General features: G+C 54.9%; 1 protein-coding gene and 2 pseudogenes across 1 annotated transcript; 2 read left to right on the forward strand and 1 right to left on the reverse strand.

Moving 5' to 3' along the window:
- Positions 1-4,749: 4,749 nt before the first annotated feature.
- On the forward strand, positions 4,750-4,868 carry LOC118604495 (annotated as a pseudogene).
- Positions 4,869-5,031: 163 nt separating this feature from the next.
- Positions 5,032-13,812, reverse strand: CACNG5 (calcium voltage-gated channel auxiliary subunit gamma 5). Its single transcript, XM_016143697.2, has 5 exons — positions 13,493-13,812; positions 11,961-12,047; positions 11,295-11,435; positions 8,051-8,196; positions 5,032-7,731 (listed from the first exon to the last, which is right to left on the reverse strand). Exons 1-5 carry the CDS (start codon positions 13,686-13,688, stop codon positions 7,474-7,476), a joined length of 828 nt encoding a protein of 275 aa, XP_015999183.2. The 5' UTR covers positions 13,689-13,812; the 3' UTR covers positions 5,032-7,473.
- On the forward strand, positions 10,403-10,521 carry LOC118604546 (annotated as a pseudogene).
- Positions 13,813-16,595: the final 2,783 nt, after the last annotated feature.

Below are 16,595 nucleotides of genomic sequence, written 5' to 3' on the forward strand. Positions count from 1 at the left end.
TAAATGAGAATCTGATGCCTGATGATCGGAGGCGGAGCTGAGGCAGTGATCCTAGCGCTGGGGAGCGGCTGCAGACACAGATGAAGCATTGTTCACTCGCCCGCGGCTCACCTCCTGCTGTGTGGCCCAGTCCCTAACAAGCCATGGACCGGTACCGGTAGGCAACCCGGGAGTTTGTGAACTACTGATTTAGGGCATGGAGAATTGCTTTGGAGCCTGTTGTGGGGCTTATTTTGTTCCTTTACCATTTTGTTAATAAAAATAACTTAATCTTAGGAGAACATTTTATTTACATACTTTATTTATTTATTTTTTTTGGTAGATTCCATTGTCTTTTTGTGAAGATTCTATTGTACCTGAAATGGGGTAGGAGGCAGACATGTGAATGTGGGTGGATTTGAGATTAGAATCGACCCAAGTTCAGTCTGCCAAGCAAGCAGACTGTAATACACGATTTCTTTATTGCCTGATCAGAAATCTCCAAAGCCCTCAAGCCTTGTTCTTTTTATGATTGCTGAGTGTAAAATGAATTATTCAAAGACCAGTGATGAAGATTGGTTTAAACTCTGCAGTCAGAGCCCTGAGACTGCAAGGTCATTTCTGAACATCCATCAAGCCCACTCTGGGCCAGAAGTCCATCCCTTGGCCTTGACAGTGGGGCGGTGAGCACGTTGGCTCCAGAATGCTGAGTGCCGTTGTCCTAGTTCTCAAGGGCAGACTCTTGCTGCATCCCAATGAAGACCAGCTCATCAGGGAAAGGGTTCTGGACCAGAGAGGCTGGGCATGAGCCCACAAACTCGACTTGCCCAAGGCACAGCCTTCATCCAAGGAGGCAGGGCCTGAGAGGGCTGGGAGGGGGCGAGGGGGATGCCTGGGCCTGAAGCGCCCCTGGTTGCCCAGCAGGACCCTTTCCCCTTCTTTTCTTGCATTTCATTTGCGAAGCCATTAGACTTCCGACCAGACCCAAGAGAAGGGGCTTGATCCCCAGTCCCAAGGGCAAATCCTGGTAGGTCTAAGCCAGTGGATCCCAACTCTGGTGTTGTCAGATTAGAGCCATCTTGGGAACTGAAAAAAATTCATGTGTCTGGAACCCAGTCCCTAGAGCCTAGACCACAACACAGCCTTGACAACACCTGGAAGCTCGTGAGAGACGACTGTCCACCTGAAAACAAAATCGGAACTTCAGGGCTAAGAGAACAACTGGTCGAAGCCACCTGTGACAGGGTGGATGGTCCCCAAGGTGGTTGCCACGACACATCCCGTCTCTCGGCCTTTCCTCACGATGGGACTTTGACACACCTCACCTCGTACTCTGACAGGATCTATGTTTCTCTCCCTTAAATCTGGGCGGTCTGGTGATTAAGACGAAAATGACACCAGGTAACTTCCAAGGGTACTGCAAAAAAGGCGATGCTTCCTTTCTCTTGGGACATTTGATCTTAGAACCCAGCTGTCATGCTCTGAGGAAGACCAGGCCTTGTGAGGAAACTGTGCACAGGCGTTGCAGCCGACAGCCCTAGCTGAGGTCCCAGGGGACATCAATTGCCAGACAACTGAACAAGGAAATCTTGAAGATGTCACCATCTGACTCCAACTGTCTGAAGGGTCTGAGTGAGAGCCACTTGGCTCAGCCCAGCCAGCCCCTAAAATGGTATAGTTTTGATTGTCTTATACTACTGAGTTTTGGAGTGATTTGTTATGGTCACCCTGTCCCCTTGCCAGATGGCAGTTTAGAAATGGCCATGTGGTCCAGTTTGGCCCACTAAGACGCAAGGTAGAGTCTTTTGGGAACGTCGTCTTTGTCCCTAAGAAAGCCACAGAAGAGACAGTTCTCATCCTGATGTTGTGGCATCTTGATCTGACACTTGGAAGCGCTGGCACCTCTTGCTATCGATTTGGGGATAAACTCAACCCCAAGGAAAGCGCAACCAACAGATGGAGAGAACTCGGGTCCTTGAGGGCATCACTGAGCTACTGAATTAGCCGGCCCCTGAACCCACACCTCCCTCTGGCCTCCCCTGTGTGAAGGTAATACCTACTGTTGAAAGCAGTTCAAGTCAAACTTACTTGCTGTTGAAAGTGTCCCATCTGTGTGGTGCGTAAGTCAGAAGCCAACCTCCACCAGGTCTGAGAAGGGCGGGGGCGAAGGCCGGGGTCAATGGCGGCGGGGCGGCGGCTGTTCCCCCCAAATGCTCCTCCTGACGGCGAGGAGAGAGCAGGTGGGAAGCAAGTTCCTCCCAGGCCGTGAGCAGGATGACGGACTGGGAGGGCAGAGCCGAGACGGCGCGACCAGGCAGTCGAGAGTGGGTCAGAGAGATGGTGACTCTGGGCCGACACTCAGCCCCGAGCCAGCGCATCTTCTCCAGGCATCACCAGAATCCCCATCTAAGTTCTCGCTTAGGCTCACTCCTTTACGAGAAGCAGCCTGAGGAGGCCGCCCACGTCGTGGATGGAAAAACTGAGGCTCGAATTGCAGCCTGGACTTGCCCAGAGAGAGTGGCGGGGGCAGTGACTCCTGACCCCTGGCTCCCAGGGCCTTCCTCTTGCCTTCAGGAAGAGGCTAGGTTGGGACCCGGTGAAGGAAGCAGCAAGTTGTTCCCCCGAACCCTCAGCCCACCAGGGTGATCTGCCAGCCCCTCACCTGCCGATCCGAGGACAAGGCTAAGACTTTGACATCAATTCCAGCGTACTCTTTCCTGGGGCAGCAATTCCCTCCTCTAACCAAACTCCCACCTGGGAACTTACATTTCCCGATGACACCTTTCAGCCGGGGAAGGTCTTTTCTGCCCTACGTTTAGCATGAAAATGGTGCCTCTTGACCTTGAACCTGCTTTTGAACCTCTGGAGTTAGCTGAACTAGGGCCTCACTCTCCATAACGCTATCCAGGGGAGCAGACGCTGGCTGGAGAAGCCCCCTCCCCCTATGGCTCAGAGGAAGGAATTGGGCCCCTCCCTTCTCTCTCCTTTCTGCTATTCTGGGGGCCTGCCATTTGCACCCAACTTTCTTCTTCCTCGGGGTCCCGCAAGTATCTGACCTTTTATCTAAATTCTTGGGGGCGTCATCTGGGTGCCCCTGGCAGAAGGCAGGGATTGGGGCTCTGTCACTTGAACTTGGTTGGGTTTTGCCTGTGAAGCCTACGACCTTCAGAGCTGGAGATGATTCTATCCACCCCCCTCATTATATGAATAATAAAGCTGAGGACCTCAGGTTCTGGAGCGGCTGCAACCCAGCTGTGGCTCACCACGCTCTACCCCTTGGGGAGTGTCACAGCTGCAGGTGGTGGCTGCCGAGCCTCGTCGCTGTGGCCGAGCCCACCCTCCCAACTCCAGCTGCGACCCGGCCTGTCTGGGCCTGAGCAGAGGCACAGTTGGCAGGATCCACTTGTTCATCCACTTCTGTGCCCACTCAGGACATGGAGTGTTTGTGTTCCAGAAGCTCATTAACTTCCTAAGAGTCTATTAGCATATGTGAGTGTGTTCACGGAGTCTGGGAGAAAAGTCAAGACTGAGGGAATGGCAAATGGGCTCTGTGTAGTCACCAGGCAGATGGCCTGAGCTGGAGGGCTGCTTGTGAAGAAACAGCCCCAGGCGCGGGTGAGCCCAGTGTGCATGGGTGAGCCCGGCGTGCGTGGGTGAGCCCGGCGTGCGTGGGTGAGCCTGGTGTACGTGGGTGAGCGCGTGGGTGAGCCCGGTGTACGTGGGTGAGCCCAGTGTGCATGGGTGAGCCCGGCGTGCGTGGGTGAGCCCGGCGTGCGTGGGTGAGCCTGGTGTACGTGGGTGAGCCTGGTGTGCATGGGTGAGCCCGGCGTGCGTGGGTGAGCGCGTGGGTGAGCCCGATGTGCGTGGGTGTGCGTGTGCATGCATGAGTGTGCTGACTCTACCACATCCACCCCCACACTCTATCAGCCCTGCCATTCTTAAGGTGGAATCCTGTTTTCCCTGCCCTTCTCTGCTTTCCCTGTGATGGTTAATTTTACGGGTCAACTTGGCTGGGCCATGGTGCCCAGATATTTGGTTGAATATTATTCTGGCCATTTCTGTGAAAATGTTTTTTTTTTTCCTGATAAGATGAACATTGAAACCAGTGGACTACGAGTAGAGCAGATTGCCCTCGATAATGTTGGTGGGCCTTGTCCAATCAGTTGAAGGCCTGAGCATAAAACAAGACTAACCTCCCCTGAACAAGAAGGAAATCTGCCAGCAGGTGGCTTTCAGACCTGACCTGCACCTCTTTTCCGAGTCTCTGGCTTGTTAGCTTCCTCCATCAGATTTTGGACTCATCAAACCTCCAGCATTAGGTGAGCCAGTTCCTTAAAATAAATCTCTCTCTATGCATCCTGTTGGTTTGGTTTCTCTGGAGAGCTTCAATACACCACTTTTATTTAGGGAGAAAGGAGAGTTGCCCACACATTAAGGAAGGGGCTCTATCCATACTTGGTCCTCTGGAACATCACCGATAAGCCGGCGACACATGTAGAGTTGCCCCTAACTCCTCCCCTCAATTCCATACACAGCCCTGATCACAGACCGTTTCTTCGAAGGCTGTCTGGGGTGAGGAGGTGCTGGGGGTGAGGGAGGCATCCCTGACTCGCCCCTGGAGCAGGAAGGAGGGCAGCGAGTTCCAGGTGGGAGGGAACCAACGTCCCTATGGCTGGTAACTCGGAGCAGTTTTATTCCATGACTCATTGGACTTCGGTGTTTTAGTCTCTCTCTCCCACTTTTTGAGGGTGAAAATAAAAGAGCTCATCAGTCTGTGGCCATGCCACCCTGAACAAGCCCGATCCCGCCTGGTCTCGGAAGCTAAGCAGGGTCGGGCCTGGTTAGTGCTTGGATGGGAGACCACCTAGGAAGACCAGGTGCTGTAGGTGTAAAAAATAAAAAAAAAATAAGGGATTGTAAACTGACAAGGTCCTTGCAATCTGTGAGGTCAACCGAGGGATGCCTTGCCTAAAAAATAAAAAATCAGAAGAGCTCATAAAAAAAAATTAAAAGAGCTCATCAATATATATTTTTAAATGCTTGAGGGAACAAAAGATTAAAAAGTGTACCGGGGAAGGGGCCCTAATTTATAACGTCTGAGTTGCATTTACACACCTTAATATTTGATAAAAATCTTTTGATTGTGGAGAGGCTGCATGTAGGGTCCAGTCCTAAGATTTATTTCTAGACGGAAAGGAAACCGTGATGGTTGCACAGTTACTGACACATTCACATATCCCTCGGGAGGGAGGACGATGAACAAGGACCCGTTTCTAAGGAAGGTGTCAGCTGCACTTTCCCAGGGCAAGAGCTGCCTGATTTGCAGTTCAGCATCCAGGCCAATAAAGGCCAATAAAGGCCCATCCTAATGATGTCACAGTCAACAACCCACTTGTGTTGAAGAGTGAATTCCATTTTTTTTCCCCTTGTGAATCAAATCAAGCCTAGTACAGTGACAGAGAGAAAGAGAGAGAGAGAGAGCGCTTTAGGGAGAGAAAAAGTGCCTTCTAGGAGCTAATTACATGGACAGGAAACCAGAGTAGAGCACGTCTAAATAGCTGCCCAGGTTGGAAAAGCCACCTGGTGGTCCCCAAGTACCCTCACCAATTCCTTGGCCGTGGGGAGAACGCGGATTCTTCTGTAAACAGTAACCAAATAGTACAACAGTCATTGCAGGGGTCGATGGAGAGGGAAAGTGGGGGCTTTACATTTGCTACTGGTTCATAGGCTGGGCCTGAAAAGCCGCATATGAGGGTGACCTGGAGTTTCCTGCATGAGGCTGGACCATTAGAGTTTGGGGCATTTCATAAGAGGGAATTTGCACACTGGGGGCGTGCGCACTCATGGAGCAAAGACCACATGAGGACATGTCGAGGAGATGGCCATCTGCAAGCCGAGGGGAGGTCCTAGAAGAAACCAAATCTGCTGACACCTTGATCTTGGACTTCTAGCATCCAGAACTGCGAGGAGCGAAATCTCTGGTGTTTAAGCCGCTCGGCCTGTGGCATCTTGATGGCGGCCCGAGGAAACAAACACACTGCCCTTCTGAAGGCCGCCGGTGCCACGCGAGTGGTTTTCTGTAGTACTTTCCAGAGCCCGCGGCTTGCCTGCTATGGCTTTGTGCGCCCGGATCGCAATGCTATCTTCAAGAGAGCAAGAGAAAGAGAGAAAAGCTGGTGTGCCAAAAATGCGTGGCGGAGAGCCTGGTGCTGTTTCGCTAGTTGAGACCTCAAAACCAAAATGGCACGAGGTGAGAAGCCACCGGGGGGATCTGAGGGGGTCGCGCCCTGCAGGGCCTTCCACCGTTTTCTGCCCAGCAGACTTCACGGAAAGTGCCGTGCACATCCCAGCTCAGGCTTCCTACGAGGAAGATGTGCCTCGCGCGGCCTCGTTTTCTGGAGGCATCTATTTGCCCACATATGTCCCACCACCAGAAAGCAGACGCTGCCCTATGTTAGGATTAAATTGGCCTCCCCACCCCCCAGGGTTCACGGGCATCTTCAGGAGAACAGCCAGATCATTCCCAGTCTGGCTTGTTTAGACTCAAACTGCACCAGGTGTCAGCAAATCCAGCTCCAAATGCCAGGCAGCCTCTTTGAAAGCTACCTTCTGTTTAGGTGGGCTAGACATCTGTCTACGTAATTAGATTCTAGGGCCTCGGACCGGAAATGAGCAGGGTCAGTACCTTCAGGGTCTGAACAGTGCCAGGGAATACTAACTCAGACCAGCCAGATTCTGGAATTCTTGTTGTCAGAGTCACTTCTTTGGGTTAAGGCATTAAAGACCCCCATTAAATAGGTTATTGAGGGGCCATACACATTAAGACATCATCAGCCATTAACACCTCTTTGTGACTTCATCAGAGAAGAGTGACCTCAGACTCCTTAGGGACCAAGGCAGGGCAGCTGAGTTCCGGTGGGAGAAGGGGGGAGAGTCACAGCCTGTGGGGCAGAGGGGGGAGTGGAGAACACAGACAGGTGTGTCGTAGCGGGATGTGGGTAACAAAAAGGATAAAAGATTTCACGAGGAACGCTGCTTGGCAATTCTGAACCTGCCAGACCTCCATAGCAGGGCTCCCTTTGGGTCTGACTGCTCAGATCGTGAGTGTGAGCGATTGGCAAGCGCACAAGTCCAGCTGGGTCTGGGGAAGGAACGTGGCATCTCAGAGCTGGCCTGGGCCTGGGGCCATGAACTTGGGTGTGCAGAGATGAATACATAGCCGGAACACCCGCCTCTCCCAGGAAAGGGGAGAGCTGAAGGAGTGGCTGGCACTCCAGAGGTGGGGCTACACCCATGCTCTCAGCCAATCAGCTCGCCCGCTGGCTCCGGGGCGCCTGACACCACCTTGGGGCAGTTAGAGGTAACTCTGGGGGAAGCAGGGAGACGTCAGGGGCCAAGTGACAATGGTGATGCATGGGGGCATCTTGGGTCTGGGGCTCACAGGCCAGCAGGGGGCTTGGGAGAGGCTATCTGGCTGTCCAGTCCAGGCGAGGCTCAGCACGGGGAGGATGACATCTGGTCGTAGTCGGGGCACTTGAGCAAAGCTGGGTAGTTGCTGTTCATCTGCAGGGAGGCGTCGCTGGAGATGTCGGACGGGCTGCGGCCCCGGACCCAGGCGTCTGGGTGCAGGAACTGGCCCGAGTAGTCGGAGCAGTTGCTCAGACGTGGGCGGTAAAAGCCGGGGTGAGGCCTGTACATGTCCTCGGCGGTGTACCTCTTCATGAACAGGTACACGGACATCACCCCCGCACTCTACGGTGGGGAGAAAGCAGAGAGCTCACTGCTGGGGGCCTGGCCTTGCTCCCAGCTGGGTCTGCGCGGGACACGGCCACGAGAGCCCCCGGAGTGGGGAGCGAAGTAGACGCCAGGGCGGGAGCAGGGCCCTGGGACGCCCCGGATGGAGCACGCACGGGAAGGTAAGAGAGCGACACCTTCTGGGGATGAAGGGCCGTGGAGTGGGCGGGTCCGGGGTGGGCGTCTAGTGTCCTCCTCCCCCTCAGCCCAGGCAGCAGGCCGGGCGGCGCCCCGGGCAGCACCCCGCTCCACACCCAGCCGGTCGGAAGGGCCGTACCTCCGTTAAGAGGAAGGAGATGGCGGCGAAGGCGAACGACCACCCGTACTTGTAGTTGAAATAGGTCTCTGCATCCTTGGTCCTGTTGAGCATCTCGTCGTTGATGCTGGAGATGTAGAGCACCAGGCCCACCACGAGAGAGAGGCCTGAGTGGAGGGCAGGGGCTGCTCAGAGACGAGGCCTGGGCAGTTCGCGGACGGGGCTTGCACCTCCCCTTGGGGTTCAGGAAGAAAGCCACCGTCCTCGTGGTGACAATGCACTCATTTGGGAAAGCAGGTGCTCTCCTTCTAAAGACCCTGTTTAGACCTTTATCCTTCTAGAAAGCAGGTAGTTGCAGGTAAAAAGCACTCTGTCCAGACACCTCCTGAGCCATCGTAACCCCGATGGAGCTCACCCCACCTGCCCACTAGACTCACCTGTCAGAAATACATGCCTGGACCCCGCCCCTGACATTCTGAGTCACCTGTGGGCTGGGGCCCTGGCACTGCATACCTTAAAAGCTCCCCAGGTGATGCTAATGTGAGCTAGGAAGCGGCTTTTGCTAAAAGAAGGACCAAAATAGGTTCCCTCGGCAGGAGCAGCCAGGCCTCCGGCCCCTGGCTCCAGTGGTGGGTGGTACTATCATTGTGGAGACCAAGCGAGCCATGGTCTGCATTGCCCACTGACCACTGGCTGTGGCCCTATTGAGATGGTTAGGCAGGAGAGGTAAGAAGAATCTGTCTAGATTCTGGAATGCGTTAAATCAGTGGGGCCCCGTGGGGCCCAAACTCCTACTGCCATTATGCAGATGACTGCCTCAGGCACCAGTCTCGTCAATTAGAGACTGTAATCGAATCAGGACATAATTAATTACTGCGCTTTGAGCTGTTCAGGTTTAATTCCATTCACATGATTAAACTAGGGCATCTTGAAAGATGAAAGTTAAAGGAAAATAGATTTGATTCAAGTCTTCCCCGGCACTTAACTCGTGTTTGCATCACTGCTGGTCCAGTGGACACTGTCTATTGCTGTCACTGAAACGACTTCATGTGGCCGGCCCAGTTCAGTCTGAGACCTCTGATCCCGTAGCTTCCTGCTGAAAATCCTCAGGGGCCTCAATGCTACTGCAGAGCCTTGACTATTGTGAAGTTCACAGAAGGATAAAGAGCTTAACCCCAGGTCCGTGCCTCTTGGACTAGGCGGGGATATCGCCTCGTGGGGGCCAGGTGGTGTTGAGGACACTGCAGGTGCTCAACAGGTGTTTGTTGGATCGATGGATGGAGGGGCAGATGCATGGATTAACAGCTGGAAGAGTGGATGGAAGATGGGTGGGGGAGCGGATTAAAAAAATGGACTGACAAATGGAAGAACAGATGGTTGGATGGACAGGTGGATGGTTGGATGGACGATTGGATGGATAGATGGATGGATGGTGGGTGGATGGATGGATAGATGAAAAGAGAAAGGAAGAGAAGCTCTTTGGCATCAGGCTTTCTGATCGCCACCTGGCTCCCAAGCTGTATTGATAAGAAAGTGTTTGGAAAAGGAAACTAAAGTGCCTGGGACTCAGGGAGCAGCAAGCAGAATGTCTGGTGTCCGACAGCTGTTTATCCTCCTCTCCGTCCATCCCTCTATCCGCCCGTCCATTATTAAGCCGTCCTTCTGCCCATCTTCCGTCTGCGCATCTCCTCCCTGGCCCCTCCCTTACCCACACGTCTAGGGCTCCAGGGCACCTAAAACACATGCCCTAAGAGTTGCTCCTTCTTATCTCTGAAAGAGAAAGTCCTCGTGAAAATGCACAGATCACCTTGGAGGGGAGAAAAGCCTACTTTTTTTAAAACCACATTTTCTTCCCTTCTCGCTCTATACACTACCTGTTAGTCACCTCGGCCACAGCCATGGTCCCTTCTCCTATCCCCTGGGCTCGGAGCTCCCAAATCTCTATCTTCGGTCCAAGTCATTTCCGTGAGCCCCAGACTCAGCCTTCTGGACACCTCCTCCCAGGTGTTACATGGACGCCCCAAACTCGGCACTTCCTACACTAAACTCAGGAACTTTGCTCCAAATCCGCTCCTTTTCCTGAGTTCCCTGGGTCAACGATGCCCTGCACCACCCACCCAGTGCCCAGGCAAGAACCTGACACTCTCCCTCGACTCCTCTCTTGCAAGCCTGGTCCTGGCCCTGTTGAGTTTGCCTCCCAAGTGTCGCCGAACCCTCTCATCTCTCTCTTCCCCACTCCCGTCCCTCCGTTTGAGCCATCGTCACCTTTTCTCCTGTAAAATTGCAATAGCCTCTTGCCTGGCCTCTCTGCCTCCTGTTTTGCTTTCCTCCCTCCTTCCGTTCCCAGGGGACTTGTTCTAACATTCAAATCTAGTCTATGGCCATGTCCACCTGAATGTGCCCGATCCCGCCTGATCTCGGAAGCTAAGCAGGATCGGGCCTGGTTAGTACTTGGATGGGAGACCACCTAGGAAGACTAGGCGCTGTAGGTGTAGAAAAATAAAAAAAAAATAAGAGATTGTAAACTGGCAAGGTCCTTGCAATCTGTGAGGTTGCCTTGCTTAAAAAAAAAAAAATTAAAAATAAAATAAAATAAAATCCACATCGAGTCCTGTCATTCTTTGGCTTAAAATCCTTCCGCGGCTTCTTACGAAGCCCAACATCCGTAAGGTGACGTCGGATGCCCTCCACAGTGTCACCTCCGACCGCGTTCCCCCTCGCTCCTCTGCCGCGTGAGTGACAGTTCCACGTGCCCACTCCAGCGCTTCGACCTCTCTTTCCTCCAGGATCCCGCCCCACCCCCAATCCCTACGTCTGTACCTAATTCCCGCTCTTTCCTCCTGGCACCTTCCCTGACCGGCCCTCGGTCTGCGGTGCGACCACTGCTCGTGGCCCCCGAGTCGTCTCTGCTGACCGCTGTCATCGCGCCCTTGGTGCTGTGTTCACACTTCCTGTCTACCCATTACACTGACCTGGAGTGGGCGGCGATGCCACCGCCCAGCACGAGGCCTGGTAGACAGCATGGCGACGTATGGCCTGGTGTCGGTCGAGGAAGACGGGCCTGTGCCGAAGGGAGCTGGGAGAGGCCGGGGTGTGTGGAGGGGTCATCAGAAGCCTCCCTCCAGCCCCTGCTCTGCCTGCATCACTGACTCAGCTGGTCTGGCGCTGGGGGCTGGTCCCCAGCCGTGACCTGGCCTTCCCAGGGCAGAGATGTTTAGGAGTCAACTGTCAAAAGCACGGAGTGCACACAAACGACAGCACTGACCTGAGAGGATGAAAAAGATACCGGAGACGAAGGCCAGGATGGTCCTGTGGGGTCGGATGTGCCCGATGTTGCTCAGGATGAAGCCGATGAACATGAAGAAGAGGCTGACCAAGGGGAACGGTGTGGCCGAGCGAATCATTTCTAATGGAGGGGACACAAGGGTGCTTGCTGTCAGTCTCCGGGGCCTTACTCACTGCTCAGCCTCCTGAGTCGAGTGGTCCTGGCACTCGGTCACCGAAGCCACACCCTGCGTGAGCTCCCTGGGCTCCATCCGCTCCTTGGGTGGCCTGGGGCCCTCACCGAACACTGAGCCTGCCAGTGCCTTGCTCTTGGACTTCTAGCGTCTGGGGCTGAGAGAAATAGGTTTGTTGTTTATAAGCTACCCAGTCTGTGGCATTTTGTTATGGCAGCCTGAACCGACTCACGCTGTGGGTTTGGGTGCCTTCTCACTTGCCTGGGTCACCAGACTGGGAGACTCCAGCAACCTGTCACCAAACACTGGGCAAATAATCGACAGAGCAAGTTCTGGCGAGCTCGGGCCAGCGCAACCATCTGAGTCTAAGGACATTAGCTCTCGAGAAGCAAGCTGGTCACACTGACTCTTCCCTCTACGCGGCTCTGCTCTGTCCAGCCAGTGGCCCAGGTCGGAGAGCGCGAGGTACCTACTTAGAACGCTGACCGTGGACTCGGACGTCAGCTGAGAGTTCATAGGCATCACATACTCTATGGTGAAGCAGCGTCCGCGCTCCTCACCTGTGAAGACAAGGGTCGTTTACCTTTCCCGGTCCTTCTGGAATGTGGATTTGAAGTTCGTATATTCGAACGGTATTTCCGAATGCTTCTAGGACCTTTGACCTATGGCGTATTTGCACCTGGGCTGGTGCAAACCCTAGGGGGTCCTGTCCCCGGCTGGTGGCCCGCAGCAGGGGTGGAACACGTCCTGACATTGCATTGCTCCCGGAGAAGCAGCACTGTGCAGACGGGCCCCGGCAAGACAGGCGCGTGGCACGTGGTCGCGCTGGGCGCGCGGGCTGGTTCAAGCGCCCGGCGGCCGTCCTTGGCTGGCTTAGGTTCCCCAGCGTGGGTGTCATGGAGCAGAACCCCAAAAGCCTTGTCAGCCACTTCGGAAGCCAGAACCTCATGACTCCAAACTTTGTTTCAGATTTAAGCAGAGACCGATGTCGGTCACATGGTCTAGGGCGGCGGGAGGCGAGGTCAGTGTTAGAGGTCATTCCCGAAGCAGACACAAGTCGTCGGGAGGCCAGGTCTTGAGGTGTCCTCCCTGCTAACTACTGGCGGGTGCCGGCCACCATGCCCATCCCTCAAAGCCCTATCGTGAAACTGCGAGGACCAAACGGTCCATCTGTCCAGTGCACGCTTAGCTTCCAGACCATTTAGAAAGGCCCAGTGACAGGACTGTGGCGGCTCGGCCAGCTGCAGCTTGCGGCCAGTCTCGCAGGATATGGAGATGATCTTTCTGTGCAGGCTGGTCCTGGGCCGCGACACAGGAATAAAGGACAGAGTGCCTACAGCAGCAACTCCAAGGGCTCCAGAGAAGCCCTAGCAAGCTGGTGGGAGGCCCAGACAGGCGGGATCAAAGCCTGCCCCATCCTGCAGAGCTGGGAAGAGCTGCGCCTGGGTTTTCTCTCTGCCATTTCATGGACCTAGGAATAGGAAGCTACTAAGTTTTGCCCACCCTGTAAACTAGTGGATGTAAGTGATGCTGAGTCAAGGAGACTCGTCTCCCTGCATCTTAATTTCCTCATTTAAAAAGTGGCAATAATAACAAGTCCTTCCTTGCAGTGCTGTGGAGAGGCAGTGAGGTCAATGAAGCAGTGAGCTAAGGCGCACGGGGCACTTCCGGCCCTGCCCGCCATCAGCCTCGCTCAGCTGGGAGATGGAGTGTGGGGAAGGTGTGCTAATCTTCTGCTCTCAGGTGGGAGACTCAGGTCCTGGGCGATGAGACTCGCTCAAATGGACACCACAAGTCAGAGCTCGAGTTTGCAAAGAGTCCTGGTCGCTGCAGGGAGCACCGCCCAGACCCGATGAGGACTGTCGTGGTGAACCATGTCCTTCCAGCAGGGGTGCCACTTCCCAAGGGTGGGGGGGGGCCGAGGGGGGATCTAGGACAGGTTTTCCCAGGGAAGGGCTGCTCCTCTCTCCAGGGCGGGGCTGCCCACAGCCCCGGGTGCCCTTACCTGCGAGGAAGCAGACACGCCACAGGCCGGAGTGCAGGGACATCTTGATCTCTGTGCTCTGGTTCTGGGGCAGGACCACGCCCTCCTCCAGGTACAGCCAGTAGTCAGTGCTGACCGCGATGCCCAGGAGGCCCAGGCCGCAGACGGCAAAGACGCTGCTCAGCAGGGTCAGGGCCTTCCTTCCGCAGGCACTCATCTCCCCGGGCGGCCAAGTGGGCGGCCTGTGGCCGAGGTCCCACCGACAGGAAGTGGGCTCTGGCGGCAGGAGAGAGAGGGTGAGCGGGAGGCAGCAGCCACGGCTCCAAGGAAGACAAGATGAGGGGCCTTCGGAGGGAACTAAAGTGCACCCCACCTGGCTAAATTAATGAAGAAAGATCAACGGGCCAGCTCCCTGGATGCCAGGCCACTGAGATACGGGTGCCACCCTCTTCTCCTTTTTCTGACAGGCCACTGCCATCCTCTGGAGTCCCCTTTGCTGGATGCTATTCATTCATTCATTCATTCATCCAGTAGCCCATTGTGCTCAACATGAGAGAAAAGGATGAACATTGAACGTGACCCCATACTTGACCTTGAAGGCTTCCTGCCTAGAAGACCAAAGGCAATTAACGTGCAGCTTGATGGGGACTGCGGTAGATCTCTGCCCAAGACTCGGGGAGCAGGGAGGAAGGATGGAGGAGTGAGCTCTGCTGGGTGGGCTTCTTGGTATTGAGAAGGACGCTGAGGTTCAAGTGCACCCCACAGAGAGGTGCAGGATCCGGTCAGGGAATTGGCAGCAGCCTTGGGAGGAGGCCAAGGGGAGAGAGGGTGTCTTGGGGGGTGGTGTCTTCCTCATGGACTCCAATCAGTTGTAGTTCTAGGTCAACACAAGTAATGAAGCCTCACCACAGTCCAAGTTCAATGGAGAAAGCCACCTAATCAGAAACCGCCTGACTCTTGCCTGCTCAGCACACGGTATTGGCAGGAGGCGGCGCTGAACCAGCCAGAGAGAAGCCAAGAGTCTATGCGGGGCGAGCCACGAGCATGTCTACTGATACCTGCCAGGGCCAGGCACTGGGCTTGGAGCTGAGCAAATGTGAGGGACAAGGCAGACGGATGTCGGCCCCCACAGATCCCACAGCCCAGCTCAGGGCTCTGGACGCTGGCTGCAGTCTAGAGTCCCCCGAGGAGCGCCTAGAAGTCCCCAATGCCCGGGTGCCACTCTGAAAGATTTTGGTGCAGCTGGGCTCAAATGGGGATAATGACATTTTTTTTTTTTTTTACGTGATCCCAGTGATCTAATGTGCAGCCCAAGTTCAGAACTATTGATTTTTGCACTCAGACTATGAACCATGGATCGCCCGGGAGCTTGTCCGAAATGCAGCCTCTCGGGTCCCTCCAGATTTCTGCACTGTACTGTGGAGAGCTGCACGCCTGCTAAACTGTGAGGAACACTGTGCTAAGCACGCAGGTGACTACACTACAGTGTCGTCCCTGCTATGACAGGGAAGCCCGGGATGTGATGAGAGCCCAGAGGAGGGTCACCTAGTGGAACTGAAGGGTGCGGGCAGAGACACCTCCAGAAGAGGGTGGGGCCTGGGCCACTCAATGTGTCTTGCCTAAGCCGGTCATGCTTGCGATGTGGCCAAGATGTCAACCCTTGCAACAATGCAAAACCAGAAATTTTAAAACAGGGCGTTAAGAGTTAAGAGTCAGGTGTCACAGCACCTAGGGTGGGGAGGCGGGGCCATCAAGCTCAGGGCCCTGATGGTGACCCAGGAGCCCTACAGAGGGTATGGCATCATATCTCAGCTAAGGCACAGGCGTATCCTGGCCGAGTCAGCAGAAAAGGGAGAGAAGCCACACTCAAGTCTGGAGGCTTGATTTGTCGGCGGAGTCTGAGCTCACTGTAGGAGAGGGGGGAGAGGCGAGAAGGGAAGGAAAATGGGTGCTCTCTGCAAAAAGGAGGGAGGACGTCTTGGCTCTCATCCCATGTCACCAGCCCTGCCCCATCAGCTGACCATGGTAGAGTTAATCGACCTATAGAAGGAGCCTCATGCTAGCTTCCCGGAGGCGCGTGGGAGCCCATGGAAGCAGAGGCACCCCGTGCAAGCAGGAGAGCCCGGGGGTTTAATCTAAGCCACCCCCTCCTGAAGCGGCTTTGACAAAGATGGGGAAAAGGAAATGCAAACCAGCCTGCTTTCTCCACCAAGCCAAGTCATTCTTCACACAAACAGGGTGGGAGGTGGAGCAGGACGGCTTGGCCTCCTGACTGGGTTACAAGTATGCGATAAAGCGCCTACTATGAGGGGAGCACGGTGCTCGCCGCAGAAGAGGCAAAGGCATCAGGGGCACTGTGGCTCGACGGGTTTGCGAGCTGGAGAAATGTGCAAGAACAGCAGCAGGAAGGACCAAGGCACGGGGCGGGGCGGCACCGTGACAGGTGGAACCTGGCCCCGCGGAGGGGCGGTGGGGCGGCAGGCAGGCCGCCTGGAGGGGCCCCAGAGACACTGCTACATGGATTGGGGGTGGGGCGGTAATGTGCGGAATGATAATTAACGCTTTAACAGTGGTTCGCTAAGTATCTTCACTTACATGTGAGGCTCCCAGAACCCCAGCGTCTGCCAGAGAGAACGGAATGAGAACCCCGAGGATGTCTGGTGGGAATAAGGGAAGGAGAGGAGAACGAGAGGACGAGGGGCCTGCGTGACAGCGCCGTGCGCTGCAGCCTTGAGAGGCGGGAAACCCACACCGCACACTCAACGCTGTCACTAAGTAGCTCTGTAATGCTGGAAGCTGAACCGTTCTGAGGCCCGCTCTTCTCCCAGGTAACGCAGAGGAAGAGAGTAACAATAAGGCTAACGTGTATCAAAGGTCCGTTGTTTGCGAGGCGTTCCGCTAAGCGCTCTACTGTCTATGCTAATGCTTACAACCCTATTACCACCCCCGTTTCGCAGGTGAGCAAATGAAGGGTCACGGAAATTAAGAGACTCGCCCAGGATCACTCCGGCAGCTAGTGGTGGTGCCTGCGTTTGAAACTTAATCCTGCTTCATTCTCAAGACCCCTCTCATGCCACCCCTATGAGTGTTTCCCAACGTGGGTTCCAGGAGCAAAACTTCCTTG

This window comes from Rousettus aegyptiacus, unplaced genomic scaffold, assembly GCF_014176215.1.
Source record: "Rousettus aegyptiacus isolate mRouAeg1 unplaced genomic scaffold, mRouAeg1.p scaffold_m13_p_6, whole genome shotgun sequence".
NCBI lineage: Eukaryota > Metazoa > Chordata > Mammalia > Chiroptera > Pteropodidae > Rousettus > Rousettus aegyptiacus.